The 26,932-nt window shown below is 40.0% G+C and overlaps 1 protein-coding gene across 4 annotated transcripts in view; it reads right to left on the bottom strand.

Moving 5' to 3' along the window:
• PRKCQ (protein kinase C theta) overlaps nt 1-26,932 on the bottom strand; it is a 173,126-nt gene that overhangs the window by 116,397 nt on the left and 29,797 nt on the right. For 3 of the 4 annotated variants that reach the window (XM_026016774.2, XM_072749605.1, XM_072749604.1), the window contains 3 exons: nt 8,025-8,154; nt 3,593-3,792; nt 322-382 (listed from right to left, as the gene is read on the bottom strand). In XM_026016774.2, the coding sequence (XP_025872559.1) occupies nt 322-382; nt 3,593-3,792; nt 8,025-8,142 (379 nt within the window). In that variant the 5' untranslated portion in view covers nt 8,143-8,154. Of the gene's footprint in view, nt 1-321; nt 383-3,592; nt 3,793-8,024; nt 8,155-8,338; nt 8,354-26,932 lie in introns of those variants that run through there. The other variant, XM_072749606.1, reaches the window with a different exon arrangement.

Below are 26,932 nucleotides of genomic sequence, written 5' to 3'. Positions count from 1 at the left end.
ACACTATTTAGAAATTAATGCTATAACTGATGAATTATTGAAAACTACATCTGAAACTAATGATGTGTATTATCTGTTGGCAAATTGAATTTAAATAGAAAAAAGAAAATAACGCTATAAATGTTTTATATTTCTATGTGTATCTGGCGCAGATATTACATTTTCAATTAATATTTGCGCACTACTGAAAGTTTTAAGAAAATTCCTGTCTTTCCTTTTTCTCCTAATTCTTTTCTTTGCTATTGTAAAAGTCAAATAAATTGCACATGAGAAGGAATATGCCCTCCTCACCCCCAGACAAGAAGATAAAATGTCACTTACCACTCATTTCGAGAAAGTATCTGGCATTCATTAGCATTCGGCCTTGAGGTTTCAGCTCTAACTGATTGAGAGGAAAAAAAATATCAGAATGTGAAACAAGTACTGCGAGAGTTTAATGACAAACTAACTGACAAATGTGGGAATGGCAGGAGATTTCTGATGTAGAGGTGCCTCTTTTCATTTCATTCATACCAGTTACCATCAGAATAGCACAGCATCCATGAATATAGCCTTTCTTTTATTTTAAAATTTATTTTAAATTATTATTATTATTTAATTTAAATATTTTTATTTACTTATTTGAGACAGAGAGAGTATGAGCAGGAGAGAGGAGCAGAGAGAGAGAGAGAAGCAGACTCCCTACTGAGCAGGGAGCTCCATGCAGGACTCAATCCCAGGACCCTGAGATCATAACCTGAGCTAACGGCAGATGCTTCACTGACTGAGCCACCCAGGTGCCCCCAGCCTTTCTTTTATTAAAACACATCAGCAACTCATTAATTTTGCTTGGAGATAAAAATTTCTGGGTACTTACATCTACGGGTTAACGAGAATAGCTGAGAATTAGCAAGAAATGTCTGGTTGAACCCGGGACCGAATTTGAATTGTGGTTCAATAATTTACTGGCTGTGTGACCTTGTGCATGTCCCAAAGCCTTTCAGGATCTCTGCAAAGCTGACATGACAGTGAGACTTATGTCATAGCATCACAACTATTCGAATTTTACAATAATATAAGCATTTACTGCTTGGTCAACTATATAAACCCTCATGCTAGCTTAAACATATCAATGAGAAGGGAAGTGCTTTTAACACCAATTATACACCTTGTTCTATGATTTAGGGGATAAGTAATAAAGATGGGGATAAAAAGAGAACTAGAAGAGCAAGAAATAAGGGGCTTGTTCCCAAGCGAAGTGGGGGAAAATTGATACCAAATAACCACAAAGTTATCACTATTTGGGACTTAGTGGTGATCAAGGAAATTTAATCAGCTACTGGAAAAACAATCATGTATCCACAGCAAATCACGTTGCATCATGATTTTGAGAGCAAACAAGAGGTAACCACACAAACAGTCATAACCCTGGGAAAGCAGAAGGCAAGTCTCAGCACAGTATGTAGAAACTAGATGGAGTCTGTGGAGCTAAAGAGCAAATTTCAAAAAATAAGTATTTTTTAAATAGAAAATTTATTTTTAAGAAAATGGACTTCACTAGAGCAAGGGGAAATCTAAGTTGAAAGTACCCGGTTGGTCTTTAAACACTATAAATGAAAGTAAACTAAGAAATATCCCTGGGAAAAAAAGCTGTAAAATGTAAAAAGTTTGCTTAAGTTAAATGAGGATCTGAAGGCCACCAAGTGCTTGTGTCTAAATAATCCTAGAATGCAAAAAAAAAAAAAAAAAAAAAAAGTGAAAACTCTGACAGGAATAAAATCAGAAGAAGCCTAAGCAAAAAATCAGATACAACTTTTAGAGAGATAAATAGAAAAGCAACCTGCTCAGCAGCAAAGCCTAAACAAATCACTTAAAAATTAGTTATCCTTTTGTTAACTGAGAAGGAAATTAAATAGCATGCTGCTTTTGGTTGTTGTTGTTGTTTTTAAAGGTCTTATTTTTGGGGCGCCTGGGTGGCTCCGTGGTTGAGCATCTGCCTTCAGCTCAGGGTGAGATTCCCAGGTTCTGGGATTGAATTTCGCATGAGGCTCCCTGCATGGAGCCTGCTTCTTCCTCTGCCTATGTCTCTACCTCTCTCTATGTCTCTAATCTTTTTTTTTTTTAAAAAAAGATCTTATTTTTAAGTATCTCTACACACAATGTGGGGCTCGAACTCACAATCCCAAGATCCACAGTCACATGCTCTACAGACTGAGCCAGCCAGCCACCCCAAATAGGATGCTACTTTTAAAAATTAGGGATTTGATGACCCTTTTTAAAAAAATAAGGCAGAAAACAGAAAATAAATGAGGATGAATGGAAAACCAGGGAACATTTCATCTAATTAATCTCTACTCCTAGTTGAGCTAAGTGCTGTAGCAACTCAGGCCCCAAACAGACTGAAGTCTCACAGTCCCTGTCTTGTGTAAACCTTTTCACACTAAGTGGCACACCTGTGACATTATCTAGTTCTTTAGCCTTTTTTACCTGCCTAAGCAGTGCCCCCAAGATAAGATCTGTTTCCATGATTGTTTCTCCAAGTGGACACAGAAGTGCTCCCCAGATATTGCTGGACTACATTTTCTAACATATCTAAGCATGAGAACTTAAAAAACAAAATCTTAGTATATGTTTACCTTCAAAGATTACTTTAGTGTCACCAACAAAGATATATAAAAATACATATTCCCCTAAAAAGTACTGATTTTTTTTTTCTGAGGTCAAAAATAGAAAAATGACCCTAAAATCTAGTTGTTAGCTTTTTATTATTCCCATTTTGAAACTAGCAATTTCAAAATCTTCTGGGTGGACTTCTTAAAAATCTGAGTTGCAGGAAATAAGATGGAAAAAGGTAAAATTCTTCCCTTTTGCATAGATGATAAAGCATTTGAAAACATTTTCTGGGTGTTAGATCATTTAAAAAACAGTTTTTACTGGTGTTTGTTACTGTTTTGTTTTCCATTTTGTGGATCCCAGAAGTTTTCACGAGAATTTTTTATGCTTTTATCTCAACTCTTTAACATTTCTGAACATTCACTACCCAAACAGTTATAACCTAAGTTTTCAAAAACTGTGGCAACACAGATTGTGTATAGTGTACTGCTTAGTACAAAGGGAGCTAAGTGAATACATTATGGCTAAAAAAAAATTAATAGGGATTGGCAAAGTATGGAGGGAGAAGACCAAGCCTCACGTGGATGTAGCTGGTCCTCTCTCATATCTATCACCTTATCTAATCTATCTTATCAAGAGATCACATAGATACTATATCTCAACAAACAGACAACAATTAGGTTCCCAAGTTAAGGGGAATTTGTGATATTTCTGAGCTTACTTTTATACTTATAAACCAATAATAGTTCTTCAGAGCCTAAGAGACCTCCTTCACCTTTCACAGGAATCAAGATATTTGAATATGTCTATAGTCTACAATGGATGGTCATTGTCATTATCAAGTCATCAGTGAGTAAGTGGTAGGGAATCTGTTTACCCATGACTGGTGTGTCATAATTTCAGGATGACACTGTAACTGTGCATTAGTCTTCAGTGAGCCTGGTGCTTACCACTTAATAGTGTGAACACTATAAAAGAAGCTCACAGGCTGGATATTTACCCATATCTCTGCCTTCCCATTGTTCTTCCGACATCGCTCTGCCAGAGAGGAGAGCTCCACGGTAGTTTCAGATATCAGGTCCATGTTCTTGCCCTTCACAATGATCTGCATTACTCTTCCCTTGTTGATGTGAGCATCAAAAGTGCTGTCCCAGGGTGGGTACATAGTTGGCTTCTTCTGGATATACATCTGCCCATTTTCTAGGAACAGAAAGATATGTTCTCATTACTCCTTTAGCCAAATCAGGAAAATAATTTGACTTGACAGCGGCACCTGCTCCCTCTGTTCTCTAGGATATATAATTCCATTGGAAAGTAAAAAAAAAAAAAAAAAAAAAAAAAAAAAAAACACGTAAAACAATTAGAGACAATATAGAAGGGGATGAGATAGTCCTGAGGTCTACATGCAAGATGATATATTGAAACTTAGAAGTCAATCTCTTAGTTTAAGTAACAAAAATATGATAATGTCTTGGACGGGCAATGTTCTTTTCCTATTCAACAGTTAGTTGCTTCACTTGGAGCAAATAGAAAGACATCAGGGCCTAGCTGCTATATTTGGGAGGGCAGAGCGACTAAGTCCCATTCTTTACATATCATACACTTTTTTGCCTTTGGGGATCTTCCTTTGATGATCTACAAAGGGTGGACACATAACTAATTTCACTGTCATCTGGTTAAAAAAAACTTGATAGACTACTACTGTGTGTTCATCAGAAAGACTCTGTGGCATAATTTAAGGCTTATAGTGAATGCTCCTTTAAAAAGACATTAAATTTATTTTCCATTTGACATAAATAAATGCACTGTGAGGTAAAATCCTTTAAAACATAATAAGCCATTATTTCTTTCTCTAATTCTCAAGAGAGGATATATTTTACATGCACCATGCACCCTACACAAAAACTAACAAGTAACAACTAAAAAGAGGCAGTGATCTTAATCCATGGGATCAGAGAAGCAGGCTATAGACCTACAAGTGAGGAAAGGCAGGCAGGCAGGAGATCCAGAAGTCTGGTCAGGGTGATAAAGTGTAAGGAAAACCTCTTCCGAACCACCAAGTGATTGGAAAAGAATTTGCTAATGGAATTAAGTGGTGTTGGCATAGCTTTCATCCCCACTGGATTTTCTGTAATATTTATTCTTTAATCATTTCAGGAGTAGCAAACTGCAGCTGTATTTGAGTGTTGGTTTCTTGTGATAATAAGCACACTAAGTGGCAGATTTAGCAATTCAGGGATGTTGGTAAAGCAAAAGGGAAAAATCCATTTAGGCATGGAAACAAAGCAGTTCTGACTCCTGATGGCCCCTTCTCCCTGACGCACAATGACAAAGCAGAACACGCACCTACGATTTGCTAAATTGTCATTTGGGAGGTATACAAGCACTTGGATAAACAGAAACTTCGAATTTTAGATAAACCTGGTTATTAAAGGTATAAACTCTGACAATGTTAAGGGTGGAAGAGGGAGGAGAAGGTTTTTATGGCTTACTTAAAAATTTTTTTAACTGGAGACTGGACTTTTAAAAAATGCCAACAGCAATTCTAACAACCGTAGTAACATTTTACTTCCACAGACAGGAAGTAAACAGGAGTTTCTTATAACTGTAACCTTTCTCCACTACTCTGCAAGAGACTGAGATGCCTGCAGTAAGCCTCTTCTCACCCTCTCATTCACTAGGTTTGTAACCACCTTAAAAGAAGACTGGGACTCATGATCCTCTCTACTTGCAGTGAGTTTTATCATTTCCCAAAGCTGCCAGACTGACAGCACACTGCCCTGTTTGTCCCTGTTCTGTTGATTTATTATGGAAAATGCAGTCTAAGACTTCCAAGACTCATACATTTGTAAAAATTGGTACGGCCACTGTGGAAAATAGTATGGAGGCTTCCCAAAATTTAAAAATAGAAGTATCATATGATCTAGTTCTTCCACTGCTGGGTATTTAGCCAATGAGAACAAGAACACTAATTTGAAAAGATACATGCGCTTCTACATTTATTGCAGCATTATTTACAATAGCCAAGATATGGAAACAACCTGTGTTTTATATATATATATATATATATATATATATATATATATCTGTATCAATCTATACACACACACACACACACACCCCAAAATATTACACAGCCATAAAAGGGATGAGATCATGTCATCTGTAACAACATAGATGGTCTAGAAGGTTTTATGCTAAGTGAAATGTCAGTTTAAGAAAGACAAATACTCCATGAGTTTTTACTCATATGTGGAATCTAAGAAAACCAAATGAATAAATACACACACAAAAAAAGAATTAGACCTATATAGAGAACAAACTGATGGTTTCTAGAAGGGTGGGATGGGGGGATGGGCAAAATGGGTGAAGGGCAGTGGGAGGTCCAGGCTTCCACTTCTGGAGTGAATAAGTAGTCAGTGGTACTGTAATAGTGTTGCAATGTAACAGATGATAGGTATACTTGTGGTGAGCATAGCATAATGTATAGATTTGTCATGTCACATATGAAATGAATATAACATTGTCTGTCAACTATAACCCAATTTAAAAAAATCTAAAAAACCATAAATTCTGTAGAAGTAGTTCTTGAATTGTAATGTGCAGAGTGATTTCTTTTCAGAACAAAACCAAAACAAAATCAAAAACCCAAATCTCCAAACTCTGCAGGCTAACCTTTTAGAAAAACAAAGTCTTCTTTCTGACAAGGTCTCTTGATCCACATAGCTGATCAGACCAAGTTCAAAGACAAGACCAAAAGAAGAAATTAAAAAAAAAAAAAAAAAAAAAAAGGCTGGGACGCCGGAGTGGCTCAGCAGTTAAAGTGCCTGCCTTCAGCCCAGGGTGTGATCCTGGAGACCCAGGATCGAGTCCCATGTCAGGCTCCCTGCATGGAGCCTGCTTCTCCCTTTGCCTGTGTCTCTGCCTCTCTCTCTCTCTGTTCTCTCATGAATAAATAAATAAAATCTTAAAAAAAAAAAAAAAAGAGGCTCTCAGGAGGCAAATGTCAGTGAGGCCTGTGTTTACAGAGAATGGGATCCAGGAGATCCATTAAGTCGAAAGCGGCTTTGAAAAACTCAGACATTTTACACTTCAAAGATTTCTGTGACATTTGAAACGTTTTAGATTGGGAGCAAGTGCCATTCTCACTTTGAACAGGAGAGAAATCTAGGCAGAAAGGAAATCAGGATGATTCAGACATTCTCCTCAGCTTTGATGCACTCACAGTGGCTGGAAGAATAGAGTCAATCACAAAGCACAGGTCTTCTAAGGGAAGTAAAAGCCAATGTGGTAGGATTTGTAAACCCCAGATTCGGAGCTGGAAATGCTTCTTTGGAGGTTCTCAACTGCTAACTCGGGTTCTTCCTGCATCTGTAAATGCCACTCCGTAAGAGGCCTTTGGAGGATGACCCTATGTGAAATAACACACACCTCTCTGTCCTCAAGCCTTCTCTCCTCTTTGCCCTGCTTTGGTTTTCGGCCCAGCACTTATCATTATTTCCATATATTCCAGTTTGTTTCATGCCTCTCTTCCTCTGCTAGAATAGAAACTCTAAAGAAAGTGCACTTTTCCTCTCCCATTCTACACTGGGCACTCCATAAATACTTTCTGTGTAAATCAACTGGAACGGCTCCTATAGTTACTACAACCCTGTATCAGTGTTAATCACATGTCTCTCCAACATGTCTACTAAAACAAGAGAGGTATGTAGGGAAATATAGAAAAGTAGTGAAACTGGGAAAAAGTTGGGATGTAAACTTCATAGAGAGACTCCAAACAGAATAGGATTATTTTAACTGAATGATCTAAACCCACAAAAGGAATTTGGGGATCTGTCACACTTTCGCTGTCACCATGAACTGCCTTTAAATAGCTACATTTGACAAAACATGACTATTCTTTCACTCATCCAGGGTCTTGATAAATACATAAGTAAGTTTTCTGAAATTTGGATTCTAATGGCGAATTACATATTATTTTAACATTCACCTAATTTTAGCCCAAAGAAGAAATAAACTGTCTTTAGGGTTAATTGTAAGATTATGAAGACTTTATCGATAAGCACTGGAAACACCTCAGGTTAACAATATGGATCCCATGTTCTACTTGAGCTAACCAGTAGATTTTATCAGCCCCATTAACTCCTCACATCATGTCCTCAACCCATTTCTCCTTCCCTTTGTTCTTTTTGCTTATGTTGAAAAATAGCTCAGGAAAATGGAACGTGAGGTAGGAGACTTGGGTTTCCTTCAGAGTCTGTCACTGGCTCATATGCCCTTGAGGAAGTACTTGGCTTGGCTGGGCATCAGTGTCCTGAACTGTAAAATTAGGTTGAACCAGATGACTCTGAAGTTCCTGGAAGGACTTGCCTCATAGTTCACAGCAGGACCTTCCTCTTCCCCCACCACCTCGAATACCCACTCAAGCTTACCCGATTCAACGTATTCTTTGACAAGCACAGCGCAATAAGGGTTAACAGCCTCTCCTTGACATGACTGGCAGGATCCACAGTCAAAGTTGGACAAACCAATTCGAAGAAATGGTGACATGGTGGTTGCTCCCTGCAAAGTGACCAAAGACAAATGCTATAAAATAAATTATTTTTGGTATCCCATTCTCACTTAACCAGAGCTTTATCACCAGCAGCCCAGAGGCTCAAATGGTTCAACTATCCATTTGAACAAATGCTTTTATTTCCCCTTCTGCAAAGGACATTACTGGGCTCACCCAAAACCACAGACTAACTTGCCAAGGAAAGAGCCTTTCTGGACGTCTCCATTATTCAACCTCATCAGTTAGAACTATAATTCTACTCTTAATTTAATGGAGTTACATTTAATAGAGAGAGAGGGACAAAAAATTTCCAACATCTATTATTCGAGTAGGTACCCAAGAAATAATACACAATAACAAGAAAATGAGTTTAGAAAGGGTAAGTCTATTTTAGTCACAACAGTTAAATATGACACCACAAGATTCTTACATGGGCTATTTATGTGCGTGACGCAGTTGGCTTTGAGCATTTAGCAGCTGAACTCTGTTTACTTCAGACATTTCAGAAAGGTCTACTTTCTTCACAGTCACATATATGTATGTGTGTGTGTGTGTATATATGTACATAGGCACATATGTATACCTATACCTATAATAAGCCTTTGAACATTATAAACTACTTAAAAAATCACTGCTCACCATAAAATAATGCTTCATCATCTAAGAATAAGCAAAGTACTTCACAGAAGCCAAATTACCAATCATTATACATACTTAGATATATAGGTGAAAACCATCATCAGGTTGGCTAACAAATTCCAGGATTCCAGTCTGATTCTTCATCTACAATTCCTTCCTTGTCTCTGTTTGGCCACTTACCTCAACTAACCGCCCCCCCTCCAATCCCCACTTATTTTTTTTTAAACCTACTTTACCATGAAGTTCCATTAATCTGAAACTATCATCTGGTATCCAGTGAAAAAAGTTACTTCTTTGCTTCTTCTGATTCGTTTTGAACTGTTTTCTCCTCCCTAATTTTCCTCACTCTCTTAAGTAAGCCAAAGATAAGAAGAGCAAAGTATGAGCTGTCCTTTCTATATTTGTTAAAGAAAGACAACTCCTCAGAATAATAAGAGCCCATACGTGAGCACCAATGCATAACTAGAAATCTGGGGCCGGTAATCTCAAATCCAGCAGAGCCATTAAAGACCGCTAGTTCTCTGAAATGCTCATGGTCTTTGGGTATTTTTTGAACCCATCGAGACAGATTAGGGGCTCTTGACAACTGCTATTAACTTCACAGATTCTAAGGAAGTCTCAGTTTCCCACAGTTTAGCAGGTTTAATTAAAGGATATGGTTATACAATCATATTTTCCGGGTGTTCTTAGTCTCTGAAACACATTCTGTATAAGTCACACAGCTGAAACAGTTGTTACATGACTTCTAAATCTTTTTTTTTTTTTTTTATGATAGTCACAGAGAGAGAGAGAGAGAGAGAGAGAGAGAGGCAGAGACATAGGCAGAGGGAGAAGCAGGCTCCATGCAGCGGGAGCCCGATGTGGGACTCGATCCTGGGTTTCCAGGATCGCGCCCTGGGCCAAAGGTAGGCGCTAAACCGCTGCGCCACCCAGGGATCCCTGTTACGTGACTTCTAGATGTGTCTGTAGGGGCCCCATTATCCTCCTAGTTTTAGGATTCTCAGGCTAATGACTGAGAGCCCTCTGGAGAAAATTTCCTAGAGAACCACCTTTCCAGGGTCACGTAGGTCTCCTGGACAAGCCTATATTTCTGCACTAATCTGGAAAGATCACCAAGAACTATCCTCATTTATGAGAGTGTTTACCACGTATGGATGCTCTGAAGATTTCCTCAATGCAAGGAAAGGTAAGTAATTAATTCAGATTTGAGCCTGGAAGGATCATTGACTCATAAAGCCTGAGTTACAAGCACTGTGACCTTTCGTGACGAATGTGTCATTCTGCTATTTCCAGGCAGGGTTCAGAATTAGCAGCAGCAGCTCAACATGCACCTGGGAAAGTCTGTCTGGGGAGTAGACGGAAACCTCTAGGGTGACCAGGGTTCTGGTACGGTATGGGAGAGTCATAGTGGAAGCCCCCCTCCTCCTGCATGCCTTGCTTAGATATTAGCTGACTTCCTACCTCACTAGCTGTCCAGATTTGCTTGCCCCAGCCCCTCACACTTGAACATTTTGGCAGTTTACCCAATGCATGCATCTGTTGGATAGCCAAGCCACTGCCTCTCTTTTTAAAGGTCTAGTCACGGTGACGTGATCTGACATTTTGACATCTAGAAGACAGAATTGTCATCTGTGCACTGAACGTATCATGTTGTTTGCTCAGGGGTGCATTTTTAAGTCAAAAGGAAGCATTTGATTCCTGAGTTACTCAGAACATTTTCCCCTCCTGTATAGACTGCAATGTGATCACTATGAAAAATAAAGAAAAATACAGAACATTGGTAAAAAAATCTCTTCATAGTTCCTTCCACCAGCAGAAGCAAATCTCTATTACTGTTTCAAGGCATTTTCTCTAATATTTTTTTTCTAGTATTTTAAAATTAACAGGTTTTGTGGTTTTGTCCTAGATGCTATGCTCATACAGTGTTTATGAGATTATATTTGGCTTTTTAATTTAACATTTTATCATAACAATTGTCCATTAGTATGTCATCTTTGTAAGCATCTTTTTAATTCTTACATGATATTCTAATGAGGGGCAGCTCCATGATCTGCTTTATTAAAGTCTTATAGTTACATATTTGGACTGTTTCCAGATTTTCCATAATATAAATATGGAAAAGGTGCTATGATTAGCACCTTTTTTCAAATTTTTTTAAATTTAGGAATATTGCATCAGAATGGATCACTAGAGTATTCAGTATTACTAGATCAAGTGATATTACTATTTGTAAGTCTTATACATTTAAAGAAAATAATAAAACATAAAGGCAAAGCCTTAACAGGGAAAAGATCTATGGTAAGTACAAAGGACAATAGCTAAGTATCATTCTTACATAATAAGCATACACAAATTTGTAAAAGCAATCAAAAACAAAAGCTGCCTATGACCCAAGTAATTAAGTGGCAATGACACAAGTTATACTAAATATTTTTTAAAAATAACTAACTAGGTATGTGGGAAAATGTTCAACCTTGTGGAGCAATTTAGGAAATGCAAATTAAAATAGGATATGGAGCACCTGGGTGGTTCAGTTGGTTAAGCACCTAACTCTTGCTTTTAGCTCAGGTTGTGATCTCAGGGTCATGGGGCTGAGCCCCGTATCAGGCTCTGCATTCAGTGCAGAGTCTGCTTGAGACTCTCTCCTGCTCTCTCTACCTCTCCCCACCTTGTGCTTTCTCTCTCTCTCTCATAAGTAAATATATCTTTAAAAAAATTAATAAAACAAGATACCTAGTTGCATTTATATGACATCCTTGAAAAGACAAAACTGTATGGCAAAAATGTGGTTAGCAGTAGTTTGGACAGTGGACAGGGTGTAATAAGGATACAGCATAAATAAGTTTAGGGGGGAAGACGAAACTGCACTACAGCCTGATTGTGGTAGTGATCCCAGAAATCTAGATGTAAATTCATAGAATTATCAGTAACCATCAGTAAAACCATCATTTTTACCATATGATCATTTAAAGACCAAAATTTTAAGATATGCTATTGGCATTTCAAGGCATGGACTATAAATTCAGAGGTTATATAGATAAAATGCACATAAGGTAAAGATGAAAGAATACAAAGTAGGAAACTGGGAATTCGTATAATAAAATATGAAATTAAAATCTAAAGTTATCAAGAGAAGCTTCAATTTACTGAAGGGAAAATGTCAGAGCCTCAAAAATATAAATAGCTTTTACTCTGCTATTTAAGCTCTTGTGAAAATTTCTGCATTTTGGAGCAAAATAGCTGAGAAAAAAATAACATTAGAATTTGATAATGCATTTTCCTTGGGGATCCATTAATACCCAGCTCTTGATTTAAACTATAATAATAAAAAAAGAGGTAAAATATTTAAAATATAAAACACAATATCTTTTACTGGCGCAGTTAGCAAATATTTTTGAAATGCTCTCACCTAACACCAGCAAGGACAACACGAATCATACACTGTGATACGATGCTGTTGTGAGCGTAAATGTCCACAATCCTGTTGAACACACACAGCTATGTGGACGTATATGTGTATACATATGTTGAGGGCCTATAAGGGTGGAATTAACATGCAATATTTGGGTGGGCTGGCCTTCAGTGCTCAGAGCTTGATGGTAAGGGAGAAGGGGGATTTCCCTGGGTGCTAAAATAGAAAGGGGAATTGCTGTCTACAATAATACATGCACTGTAATAGCATCTATCAGGGATACCTGCCCCCCCCTCTGTCTGTGGAATGCAAATTTCATAAATCTCTTTGCTTGCCATTCATGGTGGCCTCACCCTTTACAACAAATAAGGTGCGTATAGGACTGACTGGCCAGGCTGTTCTGGACAGTGCAGTGGTCAGGTCCCTCTATAGACCTCCCCTCTGAGCAACACAATTACACATTCAATTCTCTCCTGATCAGCTCCCGAGGAGCCTCACCCTGTCGGGTCCAAGCAGAACTCACTATCTTGCCTTTCGAATCTGCCCCTTCTAGGTCACCAGCTCAGCAGCTGGTACCATGGCTCTCAGCTCAGCATGCAGATGTCACCTTTCCCCTCCTGTGCCAGAGCCAGTTTGCTTCCTTCCTCCCCTCTTCCCTCTCTGCTCCACTCACCTAACTTGACTCCGCATCGCTGCAGCTTACCTGTCACTCTACCCAGTCCTGACACCTCTCACTCCCAGTCAGATCTCCATGCTGCAGCCCAAAGGATCTGATGTAGGACCGTGCAGAACTACTGCGGTTTCTCCAAAGTGACAAGCTGTTTCACAGCTCTGGGCTTTTAGTAATACTGTTCCCTCTCTCTGGAACGCCCTCCTATCTCACTCCATCCTCTATCTGCACCCCACTCCCACTTCCTCATCTTTCAAGTTCCTGCTCAGTCCCTACCTCCTCTATAAAGTCTTTCTTCCCTCCACCTCCAACATCCTTCCTTCAGCATCCTCCCTCGGCCCTCCAGGTCCCCCACAGCTTTCTGGGCATGGCTTTGAGACAGCACCTGCCATATGTATTTGCCATGGCTTGTCATTTCCCATTTCTGATTGGGGAAGATCCTGTCACTCACATTCTCTTTGTCTTTTGCTCTTGGCATCCAAACCTGAGGGCACAGCAGAGCCCCACCAGGATTTCTCCTGATTAATTCTTGAGGTACCACAGATACTCAGAAGAGGGATGTGACTCAGAGGGACTATAGAACTTCCTCTGGTTTCTTCTGCAATGTATCTAGCAAAATCCCTCCAGAGTGAGTACATGTGGGTGCCTTACTTACTAGACCCGAGTTGTGATAGCGAGTTTTTTTATTAACACATCCCTTGGGACACTTTACTCAGCTTCATGGGCATGTGGAGGAGATCCGGTGCTGGCACTTACACAGCCAGATTTTCCCTTAATACTTTATTAGATGTAGTTCTTCATATTGGTCTTTCTAAATAAGGCTGTGAGCTCTGAGAGCAGGGACCAAACCTTCATCATCCATGCATCTCCAGGGCTAATCCCTCTGATACGTAGTAGATGCTCAATGCATTTTAGCTAAGGAGCTTAATTTTCAAAAGCAATGCTTCTGAAATGATCTCTTAATAAGACTTCATGCATTTCTTTTACCTGTAAGGGTATACTGTGGTCCAATTAGGCAGCAGGCAGTAGTAGAGGAAGTCACTACAGGGGAAATGCTCCAGGCGTTGTTATAGACAAAGAATGGAGGCCATTATGAACTCAAATGCAGGAATTATTTAGCCCCCCTAAACTTATTTTTTCATTTGGAAAGTGGTAATAGTGCCATTACTTGTCTTGAAGGGCTATGCGGATGGAATGGGCAAATACATGGAGGTGCTTAGAACGGGGTTGGCACACAGTAAACTCAAAAATGTTGGTTATTATTATTACTGCAACTCTGATTTATTTTCCAATGGACTTTACTGACTTTATTAGTTTGTACCAAAAAAGGGCAGGAAGAGAGTAGAAATAGTCTTTTAGGAGCATATCTGGAGTGAATTATGTGGCCTCCCTCTGTGCTCTGCCACTGAGCTCCCATAAAACCCCACATGTATCTCTCCTAGAGCACTTATTACTCTCTGATAGAGTCATCTCGATGCTGGCACTTATCATGATGGACTGTCAGTATGCCCATCCAATCTTTGCTTTTGCTACCTCAGCTGAAAAATATCATCATAATACATACTTTAAATTTGCAGAGAATCTTTACTCTTATGACTCAATGTTTTCACCTTTAAGTGTGATCTCATTTGTCTTTAGCAAGTAGCTATGATGCGGGTAGATGGCCAAGTATAATTGCTCAGCAGCATGTTTAAGGTCATACACCATTAAGTGCTGAACTGAGAATTCTGATCTTGACTCCCTTGGTGCTGACTCACCCACTTACCCAGACTGACTCACCTACCACAATTCAAATCTGCCAAATGCTTTCACAGTAATGTTCAGGATTGCCACCACATAACAAAAGCTGAAGAAGAGAAGTTCCATAGAAATAGAAAGCAACACAAGTTCTATAAACTCTCATCAGCTAAAAAAAAAATACCAAGACTTCTCTTTCTCCACAGCAAGTGAAGTAAGAATGAGCATACTTCTTTATTTAAAAACAAAAGTGCGGACAGCATTTGTATTGTGATAATTTAGCAGGAGGTTTCTCAGTGGCAGAGGGAGGGTCTTACAGAAATATCAACACCTCGAACGTGTAGAAGACAGAACACAAATGAATCAGCAGTCAACCTGGGAATGAGACAAAAAGCATTCAGTGGCATCCAACTGGGTCAGCTCTGCTAAAGTTTGGGAAGTCAAACATCAGGCAAATGCAGGCAAATTAAGTGACATCTGTAGCATTTGCATTTCTTTACAGATAGAAATGTTTCTTGGGTAAAAGTGACTGTTGTAGAAAATAACCTATAAATTAAGCATAACTTGCCTTGCAGTAGGCAGAGAAGAAAGATGGCAAATAGTGAACGATAGAATGAAAAGTGTTTTACTGTTCTACAAAGTAGTATAATAAAAAGCATCAGATTAAGGATCCCTGGGTGGCGCAGTGGTTTGGCGCCTGCCTTTGGCCCAGGGCACGATCCTGGAGACCCGGGATCGAATCCCATGTCGGGCTCCCGGTGCATGGGGCCTGCTTCTCCCTCTGCCTATGTCTCTGCCTCTCTCGCTCTCTCTCTGTGTGACTATCATAAATAAATAAAAAAAAATTGAAAAAGCATCAGATTAAATATTAGCCTTTTGTCCACAAATATGGTCTTAAAGATGAATTAACATAATAAGCATGACCTGAAGATAATATTTAAAAAAAAAATCCCTCCTATAGTATGTGTTACAAGGACTGAAGAATCTAAGCCTAACATTGAACCAGCTGTTAGAAAGAGTGAGAAAGGGGATTTGTTGACAGAGCTAGTACTGTTCTCCTACCTGAAAACATTAACAAGACATCCCTCTACCAACTGTTAGGGCCAGAACTGTGTCCCCCACAAATTCACACACTAAGACTCTAAGGCCCTATGTGACTATACTTGGAGGTAGGATCTTTAGGAGGTAACTAAGGTTCAATGAGGTCCTTAGGGTGGGACCTTAATCGAATAGGATAGTCTCCTTATAAGAAGAGGAAGAGACACCAGTGATTTCTCTCTGTTCATGATGTGAGGACACAGTGGGAAGGTGCCATCAACATGCAGGAAGACAGCTCTTACCAGAAACCAACCTTAATCTTAGACATTCAGCCTCCAGAACTAGGAGAGCCTCCCACTCTGTGGCATTTTGTTATGCCATCCCAGCAGATATACCTAATATAACCAAAAATAATATAGAAGCAAAATAAATATTGAAATATAGAAAACAAAACACCTGGAATGACATTGTTCCTATTCTGACACTAATTTTAATGTGTGATGTGAACAGACAGTCCACTAAAGCATAGCTCTGATCAAGTTACACCAATATTCAAGAACACTATCCTGGTACTTGCTGAATTAAATCATGACTTCTTAATCTGTTATTTCAGAGCCTCCTATGTTGGCTCCAACTTGTCCTCCCCACATAGCATGCCTCTTAGCATATCTTGACTTCTCTATTTGCTGGGGACCATCCATCAATCCATTGCTTGACCATCCATCTTGGTGGCTGTGTACACCAGTCCCTCTGTTTGGAATGCTCTGTCCTCTCCACCCTCTCCAGTACAACTGCTGTCTCTCAATCCTTCTCACTTTTTTGGGGACCTCCTTCATGTACTGCCTCATTTAGAAATCCTTCCCTGCTCCCCACAGAAAGAGGAGTGATTTATCTGATGGGTAAGTTTTAGGAGAATAAATTGTACCTGCCCAGCCTAGCCTCTCCTTTCTTTTGGGTAGAATTTGCTGACTTTCAAGGAGCATGTTTCTCCAATCTTCTCTGCCATAAGCAGGGTGGGGCCCACTCACCTCAGTCCTGGGAGGCTGGCCATTGTCCAGCATTGCCTAAGACACTGTGAACAAAACCAGCCTATTTGCTTGAACACTTCAGCCATATCTATCAATCCAGCCTCAAGCTGACTTTTTTCCATCTCTGACTTCCAATATCTCTCTCTCCATTTGTTATAAGCATAGCCTTGAGAGGTTATTTATTGGACCCTCTACAATTCACATGTATGTAAGGAGCTCTACATAGTTTATATTATTCAGTCTTCTAAGTCCACAAGGTGGGTGTAATTAGTTCCAGCCTACAGATAAGAAGCCTGAGGCTTGAGTGGGTAAGTAGCTTGCTGAGAGCTACTCAGAGAGCTAGCACAAAGCGGAGCCTGGATTCCAGCCTTGGATGTTGCTAAACATCTCCACCCAAACTAGTTCATTATTTCTTGTTAGAAAATGCCTTTTAAGGTTAGGTCAGGAAGGAAGTGAAAGCATGGAGATTTCCCCACAGAGTGGTTTCCATCTGCTTTACCAGCCCCTAATTAGAAAAGGACTGTTACGAGCATCCGCATGGGCTTTCTCAGCAGCCTCCATGCTGCGTACTTGCTTAATTACCTTAGGTACTAAAATAATGTTCCTCTTTGTCAGTACCTGTGGTTTAATGATCTTTCTACCCCATCGCTATGAAAAAGTGGCTAATATAATTGGAGTTTAAGTTTCCTGGAATAACAAAAGCTCTTGTGTGGAAGTGAAGTCAACGCTGCTGAACTGGGTAACATCTCCAGGACGTCACCAGTGTGTGCTATCTCACCTCCCTGCTTCTGTCATTCATGATATTAGAGATGGCAGGTTGGGATGAGTGGGGATTTACATGGCCAGGGTCTAGAACAAAGCTGCTTTACATAAAGTTGGGAGGGACTTGGTCTCCTTGGCACCATTTTCTAACCTCGGTTAGGGTAATCTCTTACTGAGTCCAAAGATGCTGCCTCAGGTAGGAAGCAAATTTAATTTAAGGCTCTGTCCCTGTGTCAAAAGATGATCTTCACCACACACACACACACACTCACAAAGTAACTATGAAGTGGATATGTTAATTAGCTTGATAGTGCTCATATTTCACAATGTATAGGTACATCAAATCACCAAGTTATATACCTTAAATATGTCTAATTTTAAGTTGTCATTTATATCTCAACCAGATTGAGGGGGAAAGAGACTATTTTCTCTGTGATTCCACCTTCTTGTCAACCCAGGACTCTCATGAGACACAGGATGCTTTGAAATCTTCCTACTGCACAAGAGTAAAAGTTCTTTCTGGCAGTTAGATATTCAGTGAGGAAATGCAACTGCCTCAATCAGAGCCAGGGCCCAGGGCACTCTGTTCAATGAGCACTTTGACTGAGAAGGTGAAGCTGAAGTCCCTGGACACACAGTCCACTTTCTTCCAGCCTTTGCAGGGCAGTAGACAAAGAGGAGGGAGACACATGGATGAACTCACAGATGTGCAAATGACACTGGCATGGAATAAAAGCCAGCTTTTACAATTGCATAGTATGAGACAAATGACCTCATTTCTTTGTGTCTATGTTTCCATATCCGTAACATAGGGAAAATAATAGATTTATTTCATAGAGGTGTCATGGAGACTAAATTAATTAATTTATGGGAAATGCTTACAATAGTGTTTGGTGGAATCACTTCAGACTTTCCCAGAGTATCCTTAGAAATCTCCCCAATGAATAAAATCTTTAAAAAAGGAGGGATCCCTGGGTGGCTCAGCAGTTTAGTGCCTGCCTTCAGCCCAGGACTTGATCCTGGAATCCCGGGATCAAGTTTCACATCAGGATTCCTGCATGGAGCCTCTTCTCCCTCTGCCTGTGTCTCTGCCTCTCTCTCTCTCTCTCTGACTCTGATGAATTAATAAATAAAATCTAAAAAAAAGAAATCTCCCCGATGAAAATGAGTTACCAATGATGATAACTTGCTCAATGGACTATGTTATATACCTAAACTACTGGTTAAGGAAAGAAGCAACATGCACATCAACCTTTTGCCATTGCCCAGTAAGCATCTGCTTAACCTACCTACTATATACAAAGCACAATGCTGGACAAAAGAAGGAGGTTTTGAGAGCCTGAACTCTACTCCCTTGCCCTTTTATCATGTTAGTAAAGTGAAATGGCCAGTTAAGGAGGATTTTGCATTAGAGACAGAAAAAAAAAACAAGAAATGGCAACACAGGCTTTCACTCTTGAGTATACCAGTAGCAAAACATCTCTGCCTTCCCAGTGCTGCTCTGATACCACACCCCACTTCCTCCTGAGGGTGTGTGTGTGTGTGTGTGTGTGTGACACTTTTCAAAGAAAATACAGTATTTAGTAGTATCACCACAGCAAACGGAAATAGCAATGTTCAGTCCACAGATGAGCTAAGAGCTTTGTACAGAATAAGGTACAGGGAATCCTCCCTGTGTAAGCTGTGACAAGCAATGCTGCTCTGGGTTACTACTCATCGCATGAAGAGTGCTGCAGAGAAGGGGATGGGATGGACCAGGGACAGAGACCAGAAGGAAACAAAAGAGGCAGAGTAGGGTCAGATGATCTTGAATGGATCTATGCATGTGAGTCTAGGGGAATCACCCCAACCTTGCTGCAGAGAGAAATATCCCTAACTTAGAAATGAGTAGGTTTTAAAAGCTTATTTGGAATTAGAGGTGAGAATCCATGGAAACTATGAAATTAGATACTATTTAGGTTCCTACACTAGCTCCTTAACTGACCTATTAATCTGGTAACTCAGAATGAGGTCAAAATTAATTTATAAAATGGACCAACATTTGTCATTGTTCTAGGTTATGAGATCCTCTACTTGTTTTTCTCCCTGGTACATGTCAAATTCATTATAGGTTTAGTAGCCCATCTGGGGTCCATTGCTTCATTTTAAAAACCACAGATCACTCTGATTCTCAGGGAACAGTAGTTTTACTGCATGAAAAGAGAACATCCGTATTGTCACCCATAACTGCAGTGGACACCCACCTAGCCAACAAGATGGGAACCCACTAGCTCAGGGGTTCTCATTGAGCATCACTATCAATGTGGGAACTCTAGAAATGCAAATACTCTAGCCCCACCCAGCCCCACTTGTAATAGAAGCTTTGTAGGTAGGGCTCAGTACTCTGAGGCTTCCACTTACTAGGAACACTCTGAAGTTCTAGAAAGAGCACATTAGCATAAACTCCACAAGGCCAGGCCCATGTCTTTTCATTCTGACTTGCAGCATCTAGCACAGTGCTGGGCACTTAGGTGGTTCTACATAACTGGTCAGACCAGGGTGGTCTGACTCCAGGGAACATTTCGCAATGTCTGGAGACCTCTTTGGTTGTCACAAATGTCAGGGAGAGGGTGTGACTCTCATCAGGTGCATTGGGGCCAGAGATATTTCTAAACAACCTACAACATACGGACGGCCCCCACACAAACACATCAATAGCATTGAGGTTGAGGAGCCCTTGTTCTAACTAAATGCATTAAATGTGGTGAAGCCCAGAGGATTTCCCTTATCCATCCCTTACTATCTCTCATCACTTCCCCATGGTTAGTGAATTCTAGCCCCACAGGAAGAAGGGAGTGCACAGGCATGGGGCAGGGTGTCTTTTTCATACTGCCTTCCCATTTGGGGACCACGAGTAGCACAGTAACTGGCATATAACACTCACAATAAGTATCTTTTGAAAAAGTTAATGGATAAATCAACTATGAATGAATAAATCAGTGAACAAATTAGTTGATCTATTTTCTTTCTTTTTGAAAGCTGAAAGAGCTCTGAGTCATCAAGTGGTCTGTCCTCTCTCGTAACAGATGAGGGGATTAAGGCTCAGATAAATTAAGGCAAGAGATCAAAGTTACCTGTCTAATGAGGGGAAGAAGTGTAACTAGGACCCAGGCCCCCTAGTTTCTTCTTCATTTCTCTCTCCACTGTGCCTGTATTCCACTGTTGTGGGTATCATTCAGTGAGGAATATGATCTGGACAAATGGTTGGATTTATATACTAAAGTACTATATGTCTAGAGTATTATTAGTTCTGCTCACACAGAAAGACTGTGCAACCCACCAGATGTGAGGCCCTTGGCCCACTCAGATTTATTTGTGACATGGATGACTTTGTGAATTTTGGCCAGCTGCAGCAGCTTCAGATACAGTAGCCAGGCACTCACTCATTTAATGAACCTAGCTCACTGCTCATTATACACATCCCAAAGGGGGTTTTCTGTGTTCATCATACACATACAAAATGTGAAGAGATTAGAAACTTTGCTTCTTTGAAGGAAAAAAAAATGGCAAAAAGAAAAAGAAGCATTTGATTATGGGATATATCTCTTGCAAATGCCAAGCTTTGACTTTATGTGGTGAATTTTTAGTGAGCTCTTAAGATTATTTGGTGATCAGAGCCATTGTTTGAAATGTACTTCAGCTTATTCTTATAAGACAACATTCTCTTAAAAGGACACCGCAGCATTTCATAACTGCAATTTCATTGTTCTCCAGAGTAGAAGGTAGGTGGAGTGAATAAGTATCTTCATTTTAACAAGGAATGCATTACAGATTAGTGGCAAATAACAAGCAATATGCATAGAATACTTGACAGTTTACAAATAGCTCTTCAAAAATGAAGGTAATAAAGAGACTGCTAGTGTTAATAGGTATTGGAAATTGCTTTTGTTTTTTTTTTTTAAATTGGTTCTTCATCACAGTTTGAGAAGCATTGTTCTGTAGTACCCATTTGTATCACAATACTTGCTAAATTGCAATCTACTCTAATTTTATCTTTTTATATCCACCCCCCCCCCCACTTGAATGTAAGCTCTTTGATTTCAGAAGCAATGTCTAGTTTTGGATTGTTGTTGTTTTTTCTTTTTAATAGACTTCATTTCTCAGAGCAGTTTTAGATTTACAGCAAAATTCAGCATAAGGTACAGAGATTTCCCGCACACTCCTGACAGCCTCCCCCACTATCAACATCCCCCACCAGATGAAACACTAGTTATGATCCATGAACCTACACTGACACACCATCATCACCCCAACTCCAGAGTTTACCTTAGGGTTAATTCTTGGTGTTGTGCATTCATTGCGTTTGGACAAACGAATAATGGCAAGTTATCCATCATTATAAAATCACACAGAATAGTTTCACTCTCCTAAAAACCCTGTGATCAGCCTATTCATCCTTCCTTCCTCCCTAACCCTAATAGATATCAAAATAAAGGTGTAATAATATAAATTGTGACATGCTGGCAGCAGAAGAGTTGGGCAGATTGTCAGAAGAAAATAGAATGTCCCGAAACAGATCCAAATATTTACAAAAGTTTTGGGTATAACAAAGATGACATTTGAAGTCCAGGAGGAAAGAAGGATTGCTCATAAATGGGGTTGTGGCCATTTGCTTGATGTTAAAGCTAACATCAAAATAAAATTCAGATATTGATGATATTAATGCAGAGATTAAAACCTCTACACTACTAGAAGTACTAGATATGTAGATTAATAATTATATCCTTTGGAATTAGGGAGGATTTCTCAAATATGATACCACAAACCAACTCCATAAAGGAATACATGTCTATACTACGTTACCTAAAGAATGTATGTGTGGCAAACATTAACAAAGTATAAGAAAAACAGCAAATTGGGAGACAGGACTGTGAAGTATGTGGCAAATATCTGACAAATGTGTGAAAAGCTAATAATGTGAGAAGCTAATAATAAAAGGACAAGCCTAATAATGAAATATTATTTGCCTAATCAAAAAATTGGCAAAGTTTGAGAGCAGACATTTTACAAAATAAATATTATGAAGGGTCAATAAAATATGAAAAAGGTCAATTTCACTAGAAAAGCAGAAATGTAAATTAGCCAGTTTCATAATCCCCTTTCTGCAATTCCAAAATCCAAGATGCTCAGAAAATAGAAAAAAAAAAAGTTCTGTAGTGCAAACTGATTTCATAGCAAAACCTGATATGGGCTATTTATGACCAATTTTTATACTGAACATAACTGTTAATGTCCTCCCCCCAACATGCAGTTTATTGGGAATATTTTATAATATACAGTGCATAACTTTATTACCTTTAAAAAGTCTAAATTCAGAAACAGATGTGGCCATAATGGTTTGGAGAAGGGACATGTACAGTTTTTTTATGAAAGAAAACAAGTATTAAATGACTTTAAAATAAGGCAAGCAGGGATCCCTGGGTGGCGCAGCGGTTTGGCGCCTGCCTTTGGCCCAGGGCGCGATCCTGGAGACCCGGGATCGAATCCCACGTCGGGCTCCCGGTGCATGGAGCCTGCTTCTCCCTCTGCCTGTGTCTCTGCCCCTCTCTCTCTCTGTGACTATCATAAATAAATTTAAAAAATTTAAAATAAGGCAAGCATATGAAAGTATACCTATAAGAATGCCCATTGTGGCATTGTTTAATTACGGCATAACTGGAAACAGCCTTAATGACCAAAAATATGACATTGTTGGAATATATTAAGGCAAATAACTACAATGTAGTATTTTACAACTAGTAGATTATTATTCACTGAAATAAAGATATTTACAGGATGTAGTTAAGCTAAAAAAGGGATGTACTGACCATATATATAATATACATTATATATAATATATATATAATATAAATACATTATATATATACACACATACTATGGTTAGCACATACTACATAACTACATTAATACATAGTTATATAATATGCATATATAATATGCATGTATATAATATGCATATATATAATATATACATAATATATGTATAGAATATATAATATACATATATAGTAGGAACTCACTTAAAAAGCTATAAATTTACATGCAAAAATCTTGGTGGGGAGAAAAACCTGAACAAAATGCCATCATTGGGTAGACCAGATTTTAGGTGATTTTAAATAGTTACTTCTGAGGAGATTGCAATTCCAATTTTTTTTTTTATAATTCTGATTTTTAAGAATGATCTTGTATAACAAAAAGGGGAAAATGCTTTTCATCTATTGACTCATCTTTCACTCCTAACAATTATGGAAAGTAGGATGGATGGTTCCTATTACAGAGAAGGGAGAAATGGGTCCCCACAGAAGTTAGGGCTTTCTTCAAGGCTGCAGAACTTGTAGGTGATGAGGCCTTCATTCTCTGATTCCACACCTAGTCCCTTTCCATGGCAAGGCCTCTGTGGGCCTGGCCCGGGGTCTCATGTGGTGTGCATTCAGATCCCAAGTCCTGATAAGATTTGGCGATTTAACAAGTCATTCTTTCACCTGATATCACCTGTTTGGGAGTATGGTAGGTAGGAGGTGTCATGGGGCAGCACTAAGACAATGAAGCCACAGCCCTTGATTTCCAGACTATCCCAATTCTTATAAATAGGGCTTCCTAATTTAGGAAAGAACAGTGGTCCACAAGTCCTTTAAAAACTAGCTTGTTTAGATCAGAGAATATAATTTTCCCAGAGAAGTGTTATCCATGATACTGAATCCAAATGTACACATTTTCTAAAGCACTCAATGATACTGTGAAACCACGTACAGTGGATTTACAATAGATTTACCAGGAAATGTATTCCAAGCTCCCATTGGGAGTTTTAGGAACACACTGTAAGGCCACTGGGCAGTCAGGTCAGATGTTCTTCATTTTTACTGAGCAGTGATATCAGATCCCTCCCTAGCTCCAGAACACCTGAGGGGACATCTGAGGGGTTCCATATCCAAGGGCAGTGAGAGTCAGGGCCCAGGGAAGGACTCTGGGGAGGAAGGCAGATGTGGGGGAGACAGCCAGGCAGGTGATGCTGAGCATGGAGAGTAGAGGTGCAGCAGGAAAAGAGGACGGATGGCAATGGAGACTCTGGCTGGAGGTGGGCATGGACAGGGAAGGTGAACTAGGGGAAAAGGAGGATGAGGGCAAGAGAAAGAACATGGCTAATGGTAGTCTCCAAAAGAGGGCATTTGAAGGTCAGGGCAGCCTATGGCACAAACCTTAGACTTAGCACAGAGACCAAGAGCTGCCCCTAGATCCATTCCCTTCAATTCCCCTGGAGCTGGATGTGGCCAAAACAGGTGCACAACTTCCAAGGTTGGGCCCACCTGCCTCCTGCCACTGGCAAGAATATGGAGGTGGTGGCACTGAATAAACTTGGCAATTGTGTTGGCAATGCGCTTGGCCACCTGAGCCCAAATTCTCAGGTGGGAGAGAAGTCAGCTATCAAGCCTAGGCCACTGTTACTTCGGAGCTCTGTCACAGCACCCAAACAGATAGACTAACAAATACCACACTTCACAAGACTTAAGTAGGAAACAAGAATATACTGAAAGCATTTTCTGAACAATAGAGAATTATCCTGATGACAAAACAGAATTTTATTCTTATACTCTACAAAGTCCTCCTCCCCCTCTCTGCTCCTTCCTCTTCTCTGCCTTCAGAGTGAGCAGCCAAGTCTCTCTGTCCTGCTCAACAAGAAAAGAGGATGTGACAATGGGGCATCCGGCATCAATGTCATATTCCCGTCCCTACAACCGACAGTGTAAAACAAACCCAAACCATCTTCTGGGCACAGATATTTATCTGAGGTTTAAAAATTTGAAATTCAAATTTGCCTGGGGAAGATCTCTGAGTGAGAAAGCAGAAGGAAACACATGGTGTACTAAGTACCTCTGTCATGCTCTTGGGCTGCAAGTAGCAAAAGGCTGAGCTCGGGGGCACAACCTTTTGTTCCTTGAAAGAAAACCAAACCTACAATATCTTGAAAATACTCTTGCCTCTAATTCTCAACATCTCCCATCCCAACGGCTGAGAGTGGAGTGAGCACTGGTCAGGCTGCCTCTACAATAGGCTGGTCAGGCTTTGGGGACAGAGACAGGTCCTGGAGGCAGGAGCATGGATTGGCAGACATGGAAGAGGGGCTGAGTACTCTTGGCTCTTCACTAAGGGCATTTGTGAATGGCTTGGGAAGTGGGAGATTCTCTTTCTCTCTTACTTTTATTTATTTTTAAAACTACCATTTCATCTTGTTCTAGAAAGAATTGAAAGCATTAAGGATTTCATGAATCTTTGGCTCAGTTTACCTCTCAAGGAAATGAATAAGAATGAAGGATAGCAGAAGTGGACATTTACTCAAAATGATTTCATATACGTTTCCTCCATTTGAATGCTGGGGTCTTATGACATATTCAAGTTGCTCTTCTTATCCACATTTTATAGATAGGGAAAGAGACTCCAAGAGGTGAGGACATTTGTCCAAGGTTGCGCAGCTAATCATGGTGGAGTGGTGACTGGAACTCAAGCACCACAGGTGTTAACCTGAGGGCCCTCTGCTGTAAATGTTCTCTCCCCTTTATGGGGTCTATTCTGAAAGACACACAGTTCTTTGATCTCCTTAAGTTCAGTTCTGTTCTGTAAGTAATTATTTTTAATTACATCTGACCGAGTGAGTTATGTTGACATCTTTGCCAAGAAAACCTTGGGGTTCCTACCAAGTTCTCCGCAGCTGGTCTTCACTGCGGACACATGGTGATTAAAAGGTATTATTCATCTAATGCTTCTCTAAGGTCCTCAAGGGACACCTTCACCTGAATTGATCCCAGGAATGAAACCACACTTCCTGTCTTTGCAAAGCTGGTCAGGGAAGCAGGAGCAATACTGGTTTTTTTCTGGTTCCACGACTATGGTGCCACCCAACCCACGCTTCCTCCTCTGGGGCCTCTGCAGTTCTGTGCTTCCTCCCTGGTGATGGAATGGCATAAAAAGTGACAGAAACAGAACATCTGGCCTTCATGCAAATAGGAAGGCAGAGAGGAAGGAGGGAGATTTGCTCCCTGGCACCCTCTCTCCCCAGAAGGAGCAGTAAGAATGGGACCATGGCTCCTGCCAGCGTCCCCCACAATCTGCCTTCAGCTCCTGGCTAAAATGCCCCTCATCTTGCTGACCTGATTAGACTCTGTGGCTTGTCCAGGGAGAATGTTTGCTGTGCTCTGCTCTGGCATCCAACGTTTGGGACCATTGGACCTGGGGTCCAGGGATGGCTGACTTTGGGGCAGCAGGACATCGGTATGCAAGTCTGGCCCAACCGACCTTTACCAATTGCAGCTATGTCCTTGCTGGGCCTGTAGTTAGCTAGGAAAGCCGGGCTGGATTCTGACTGGAGGAAGATGGCATTCCAACAGGAATGGCCTCGTAGCAGTGGGAGATGAAAAGCATCTTACAGAGTCTGTTTCATTGGGAAATGTTAAATTCTTGGTTTCAGA

This window comes from Vulpes vulpes, chromosome 2 (genome assembly GCF_048418805.1).
Source record: "Vulpes vulpes isolate BD-2025 chromosome 2, VulVul3, whole genome shotgun sequence".
Lineage (NCBI taxonomy): Eukaryota > Metazoa > Chordata > Mammalia > Carnivora > Canidae > Vulpes > Vulpes vulpes.
The sequence above is the reverse complement of the archived record's forward strand: the minus strand, read 5'-3'. Positions and strand labels throughout refer to the sequence as shown.